Source organism: Prosopis cineraria, unplaced genomic scaffold, assembly GCF_029017545.1.
Source record: "Prosopis cineraria cultivar Desert tree isolate PC_DT_omini unplaced genomic scaffold, ASM2901754v1 PC8, whole genome shotgun sequence".
NCBI classification, from domain to species: domain Eukaryota; kingdom Viridiplantae; phylum Streptophyta; class Magnoliopsida; order Fabales; family Fabaceae; genus Prosopis; species Prosopis cineraria.
Genome location: NW_026555339.1, coordinates 8203494 through 8210604, shown reverse-complemented (window position 1 = coordinate 8210604; position 7111 = coordinate 8203494). Strand labels below are relative to the sequence as shown.

Here is a 7111-nt window from a genome sequence, read left to right as displayed (position 1 = left end):
TTACTTATAAATTACATTCATTTGTTAGACAAACAATAACATTAGTTGTTAACTTGCTAACTTTACTTGACAATTTACTAGCATTAGTAAGTAATTTACAGTTGATGTTAGTAAATTAATAAGTAAAGTCAACAATTTAATAACTGATATTGTTACTTATGATTGAACAACTGATGTTAAATTTTATACTCCATTCATTTAAAAATATAAGGTATTTTTTGAGGGAGTTGAATGTTAAAAAATATAAGAGATTTTTAGTCTTTTGAGATATTTTTTTTTCAAAAGTACCCCTATTGATAATAACTTTATATTTATTATAAGGTATTTAATAGGGGTAAATATAAAAAAATAGAGTTAGTTAGAAAGTAAATAACTACTTTATTGAGGGTGACACGGAGGAGTATAATTATTGATATGTCAGTTCATATAATTTACAACTCATGTTATAAACTACCAAGTAAAATAATAAATCTAATAACTAGTAATTCTGTATAATAAATAAAAAATATTTTAATTTTTTATAGTTAAAATTATTTTTACTTATTTTTTTAAACTAAAGTAAAGTTTTAAATTTTTTTAAGGTGCACCAGTAATTAAGTCATATTCTTGCTGTTGCTTTGAAATTCTCCCAAAGATTAACTCTCAGTTTAAGATATCTATTCATGATAGAAATGAGGCACATCCGTCGGGGTGGTGCCCTATTATGTGGTCAATGTACAGTCAGAATGAGGCCGCGGAAAACGACTGAAGGGCATTCCCGACATTCCACTGGGAAGGTAACAGTGGGACCCACTCATGCTAATAATCTTAGTCTCTGCCAGCTTCGTTGCTCTCTAATCTCTCCCTCATCCTGCTCTAATCCATCACCCCCTTTGGCTCCTCGTTAGTCTCACTCGAGTTTGGTGTGACTTCTCTTCTTTATTTATTTATTTTTTCATTACCTCTTCACTCTAGTTTAATAATTTTTAAAGATATATTAAGAATAATTAACTTTAATTTAACAATTCGGATTTACAATAATCCCTCCTCTGCCCTCTTCTACAAAAGAGGAAAGACAATTCCTAAAAATGCACACTCACACCTCTTGAAGACAAAACAACAAATAGCTTGTTGGGATTTAAAGAAAAATCAATTTTTGAGCCAAAATAATTTATTTTTAAAAAAATTATTTAAACAGACAAAAAAGTTGATAATTAACTGCTGAGCCAGAATCATATTTTAAAATAAATTATGAAAAGTTGCTTATAAATTCTGTGACGTATTTTTAAAAAATGACCCAAAATCTAATCATTTCTTGTAAGAAAGAGAGACTCGTATACCTACATACTTGCAAATATATCAATACTAAGTTTAAACCTAAAATCTCTTTCAAATAATAAAGGTGGCACTATTATTGAAATAGCCTGACAACTAACTGTCAACTTAAAAAAAAAAAATTGTTTGTTCGATACTTAGAAACTAGAACCATAGAACACATTTGTTTTGGAGCATGGAGCTCTCAATAACCATGTAACTAATAATTAAAATTAAAAAGATGGTTATATACATACCAATTTACAATAAAACAAAATTTTCATTAACATGTATGCATTTTTCATTCTTTTTCCTATTCCATCTCTTCTACTTTAATCTATGTTTTTTGTAACATTTTCTTCAAAATCTCCTCTAAACTAACAAACCACATATTACTGACATCACTAGGTTGTAATAAGCTAATTGATAGCCACATAGTTATTGTATGTCCTCCTCTATACCTCTTTTTCACTAACTCCTGAGTCCTGTCCTGTTCATATATTATTAATAAAAACTTTTATAAAAAACTTTTATATGATTCCTGTTTTTTTTTTAAACAAAGCATCATAATTTTCAAGAAATGTTTATAACATATTTCTCGAATTATTGTTCATAAAACTACAACTTATTTTTATATGGAAAACTAGATTTCTTCCATGTTAAAGATTAATTACAATGTTATTTTTAGTTCAAAATTTTTAATTCATATAAAATTATTAGGATTAACTGACTTTTTTAAAATTGTGGGTGAGTTGATTCATTTTTTCTTATATGTAAAAACAAAGAGAATATTTTTCAATGTCTCCTTCTCTTTGAAAAAATTGTCATTAACCCTATGAAATATATATTCTCTCTGTTTATATATATACGAAAAAAATTGTATCACACAATTTAAAAAAGTTGCTTAATCATAATAATTATGTCTGAAAATAAAAAAATTAAACTAAATTATCCTATGTTAATCAACATAAGCATGCATTAATTATTTCTTGTTAATGTAAATTATGAGAAGTGATTTAAAAAATGTATGATAAATACCTATTGAAATATGTAATTTTGTTCATATAAAAAAAGCAAAAAATTATAGTTTTTCTTATAAATAAAAACAGAGAAAGTATATATATATACAGAGATAGAGAGAGAGAACCAAACTTGTTAATTATACGCCTCGCGTTAATTTAATGATTTAAAAAAGTTACTTATCACATAAACGATTGAACTATTCAAGCTTTAATTGATATCAACCGTATCAAAGATGAAAATGATTTCTTTGGTTCAAATTAAATGGCACCCTAATGATGATCAATCTCACAATAACATGAGGGTAATTAATTCGGTAAATTCAAACGCAAGTTGTTTATTAATTAATATCGTAAGTCGTGGCGTGTGCATGCATGTTCTAGGGGGACAAATATTAAAACAAATCAGCAATTTGATTATGTTGTATTTAAACTTTGTGACAACTTTTCTGATCTTTTTTTAAAACAGTTTTTTTAAATCTGTGTTAAGAGAACATTTTTTTAATTAAACTAATGATTAGGTATGGAGTATGGAGCATGGAGCTTTCTGTACTTCGATCTCTCTATTCCCCATCTCCTTGGCGTTTAAATACTCGTTTATTTAAGAATTATTGTATTTATAAACGTAAATATATGCATCGTCGTTTAGTAAAATGTTGAATTTCTTTTGGGTCTCCCACAGGTATCATCCTTCTGCACGAGGGACAATTCTATTTAAGATACTGTTGATCATTAAATGTAAACATTAGGTTAATCTTAACATAAAATGAGATAAATATCTCACCAAAAAATGTATGAAAAGTGAAAACTTTCATGAAAAGGCCCAATATGTTGTATTAAACTTTTTTTTTAAAAAACCCTTTTTGGACAAAAACATTACTGCTCAAGCTGAGCACATCTGAACATCCACTGATAAAGGAACGAGGAGAAATTCAAGAAAAAAATTGCCAATGGTGAATTATGAGAGAATGAAAATAAAGTCCTATAAAAAAAAAAACTAATAACAGTTGGGTATGCGATAAAATTTTATGAAAAATAAATTAGAGATATTAATTTAAACAGTTTTAAAGGAGAATTTAATTTCAAAATAAAAATTATATTTAAAATTTAAATATTTTAACCATTTGAATTTAATAATTATGATTTATTTTTTTAATTTTTTTAATACTTAGCTGTCATTATTTTATTTTTTAATATTAAACTCTTGTAAGTTATTGATGGATTGAGAATACGAAGCCCAAACTAGCCCACAGAAACACTGTTGAAGAAGGACTGACAAAAAATAAAAAAAAAAGAAGAAGAAGAAGAAGAAGAAAGATCAACCAGCGCACACTTGTCTCTGTCACTAGAACTGTTAATTTTCACAGTATTAATTCGTCTTCCTCAGAGTCTTTTTATCAAGCGAAGGCCTTGCATGGTGGACTTCTCTACTAGACTCCCAGCATTCTCAATAGTTTTCCTTGGATATTAGAAAAAAAAATGAAGTTGAGAGTAGAAATTATTACATGGACCTAATGCATTATGTTATTCATAATTTGTCTTATAAAAATATGATATTTAAATATTAAATATAAATTAATTTTTATATTAATGATAATAAAGAAAAAAATAAAAAAAATAAAAGAGCATTTTATTATAAAACAAATTTATTAAAAATAATGAATTTTATTTGATTGAATTGATATAATTTTATCAGATTATAGATGACATGATGTACCATATTTATTTGACAATTTCTTCCCTTAAATTTCTCTATTTTTTAAACAGATTCAACTCTCATGCTTTATTTAGTACTCCCTTCGGTATAAGGCACATTCTAAAAGTTTCATTCAGTCTCATTTATAAATTAGATGCAACTTTTTAAATAATATTTAAAAAATATTTTTAAAATTACTCTTTAAGAAAAAGAAAAAAAATAACGTGATATTATTTTTTAAATTTATTATATATGGACATATTAGAAATTCTATACACGTTTATTTTTTATATTTTTTTTACATTGTTATTAATGAAGTCGGTAGACATGATTTCTAAAAAAAATTAGAGGAGTATAATTTATTTTTTTTAGAGTTTGACACTTAATTTATTATTGTATTATAAAATTTTTTTAAATATACCTTTTTTCAAATTTTTTCAATCCGATATATCCATTAGCAGTTAGTAGAACATCTATTGAGATTATTGCCTGATTGGGTAGTTGTACTTAAAGAATTATAGCTGTGCTTGCTAAAACCGACTATGGCTGAGGCTTCGTCTTGTCCCATTATAAGAAACATATATATATATATATATTTTTTTTTTAGTACATGGCGGCGAAATTGTGCAGGGAAAAATCAATTTACGTTACCTTAAATCTTCATCTTCTTGGTTCTGAATTCCTTAGTTCAAGAAATGTGATCTTAGTATGGTACCTACCTGTATGAAACCTCACAGCATCAAATATGGCAAATGATTCAGACTTACTCCAAATCTCGATGACGCAACCTTGTATCGTCTCTCATTGTTTGTGAAGAACAATGAAATTTCTAACCGTTGTAGTTGCCGTTGCTGTTGCCGCATGCAGGAAATTCAGCTCCAAGAGTTCTGGAAAGCCACGGAAGTGGATTTACGGTGAATTGAAGAAGAAGGACAATGCTAAAGAGAGAAAGCAGCATAAGCCTAAAATCGAATGGACGGACGAGCAGATGAGTACGTTGGCTGCAATTTCTCGGGGCAATTCAGTGTTCATCACGGGCTCGGCTGGGACTGGAAAAACCCTATTTCTTCAACAGGCAATGATGCCGAACTAGGCGAGAATTTTTCGAAATACTTTATCATTTGACATTAATTTAGGATTATTTAGGGGTTATGATCTCTATGTTTGAGTGGAATTTTGATAAATTGGTGATAATTTAGAGAATTAAATGGTTATTACTTCTTTCATGGCAAACTACATTCTGGGGATTGTGATTCTCTAATTTGTTTTTCCCTCTGTCCTGCACCAGGCGATCAAAAGGTTAAGGATTTTATACAAACTGTCTAGAGTTTCTATTACGGCCTCAACTGGGATTGCAGCCTGTGCTCTCAAAGGTCAAACTCTGCACTCCTTTGCTGGTATTAGTAACCCAACTGATAATCGTGAAGCTATATTAGATAGGATTATTAACAACAAGAGGGCCTGCAAGAGGTGGCGTAATGTTCAAGCATTAGTTATAGATGAAATCAGCATGATAGATGCAGATCTGTTTGATAATCTCGAGCACATTGCTAGAGAAATGAAAGGTGTAGAGCGTGTCTGGGGGGGAATTCAGCTGGTTGTTAGTGGGGATTTCTTTCAGTTACCACCCATTCCCAATAAGAATTCTTCCAGTGGAAGCGTGAAATTTGCTTTTGAAGCTGATAGTTGGGACAAGAGCTTTGATATACAGATAGAATTGACTAAGATCTTTAGGCAGTCTGACATCCTGCTCATCAAGTTGCTTCAGGCTATAAGGACAGGGGAGAATGTTCCCCAGGATTTGGAATTCCTCGAACAATCTTGCATCCCAGAGTCCGAGTGTGATCCCTCTGTAGTACGACTTTTACCATTGAACAAAGATGTGGAGAAGGTGAACCGAGAGAGGCTCAACAGCCTGCAAAAAGAGGTCCTTGTTTATAACGCACTTGATCATGGTGGTCAGTCATGGAGGAGGCAGCTCAGTCTAGGGATGGCGCCCGATTCCATATCCATTTGTGAAGGTGCACGGGTTATGCTGGTAAAAAATTTGAACACCTTTACAGGGTTGGTCAATGGTGCAACCGGAGAAGTTGTGGGGTTTGCCCGCGCAAAGAATTACGACGAAGTATGCCCTCATTTGCTGCTGCCAATAGTCAAATTTGACTCGGGAAAAACTATGGCTGTGGAGCCAGCAGTTTGGCGAATAATGGATGGGGATGAAGTCGTTGCTTGGAGGAAACAGATTCCTCTGATACTGGCATGGGCTTTTAGCATTCACAAGTGTCAAGGAATGACTTTGGACAGAGTTCACACTAACTTGTCAAGGGCATTTGGCTGTGGCATGGTGTATGTGGCTCTTTCTCGTGTTAGAACCTTGAAGGGTCTTCAACTATCTGGTTTCACTCGCTCGAAGATTCGAGCAGACCCTAAGGTCTTACAGTTCTATAAAAGTTTTGCTCTTCCACGTTTTAAGGACCATATGGATGCCACTGTGCTTATGAAAGATTATCAAAGCTCAGACCCTGTACGAAAGTATTAGACCCATTTCTGTGTCTAAATTTTCTCAGGTAACAAATTCAAGATCTAAATCCATCCCTATTGAATCCTCAAATTCTTAAACCCATACTCTTTTAACTTGATTTTTTTTTTTTTTTTTTACAAAAAATGGTTAACTAAACTGAAATTCATTGACATGACTGTCCATGAAGTTTTAATTTGTGTACAGGTACTTGTAAATTGATATCTTGATTCTTGAGGAAAGATGAAGTCCTCAGAAAAATGCCCAGACCTATCAAATGGGTGAAATTTTTGAGTTCTTGTATAGTTTAGGCATTTTAATGCTAGTTGCAATGCTGAGCATGGAGGAACGAACTGTTTGGTATACAGCACAGAACGAAATTAAACGAGGGGGAACAAGATTTTGTGGATGAAAAATAATCATCATATTTTTTAAAAAAAGTATTAAAAAGACACCATATGACCAACAATGTTGAATAATATTTTCAACATTATAATAGGCACTGAAAAAAGTTTATTTCTTCACCATTATTCCCCCATCGTTAAACTAAAATTAAGTATCATTTTTCCTCCAGAAAGTCTTTGG

At 30.8% G+C, this 7111-nt stretch overlaps 1 protein-coding gene across 2 annotated transcripts; it reads left to right on the top strand.

The window, feature by feature from the left end:
- The first annotated feature begins 4631 nt into the window (after window positions 1-4631).
- Window positions 4632-6829, top strand: LOC129318723 (ATP-dependent DNA helicase PIF1-like). Of its 2 annotated transcripts, XM_054963648.1 has the most exons (3): window positions 4632-5083; window positions 5297-6575; window positions 6734-6829. In XM_054963648.1, the coding sequence occupies exons 1-2, from the start codon at window positions 4829-4831 to the stop codon at window positions 6545-6547; spliced, it is 1506 nt and encodes a 501-aa protein (XP_054819623.1). In that variant the 5' UTR covers window positions 4632-4828; the 3' UTR covers window positions 6548-6575; window positions 6734-6829. The 2 variants fall into 2 exon arrangements, with proteins under 2 accessions (XP_054819623.1, XP_054819622.1); XM_054963647.1 differs by having other exon boundaries at window positions 5297-6829.
- The last annotated feature ends 282 nt before the right edge of the window (window positions 6830-7111 follow it).

What these genes read in the sequence shown, in the direction of transcription:
- LOC129318723 (XM_054963648.1), top strand. Translation starts at nt 4,829, where the DNA reads ATGAAATTTCTAACCGTTGTAGTTGCCGTTGCTGTTGCCGCATGCAGG. An exon ending in AAACCCTATTTCTTCAACAG is followed by an intron (nt 5,084 to 5,296) that starts GCAATGATGCCG and finishes GTCCTGCACCAG; the next exon opens with GCGATCAAAAGGTTAAGGAT.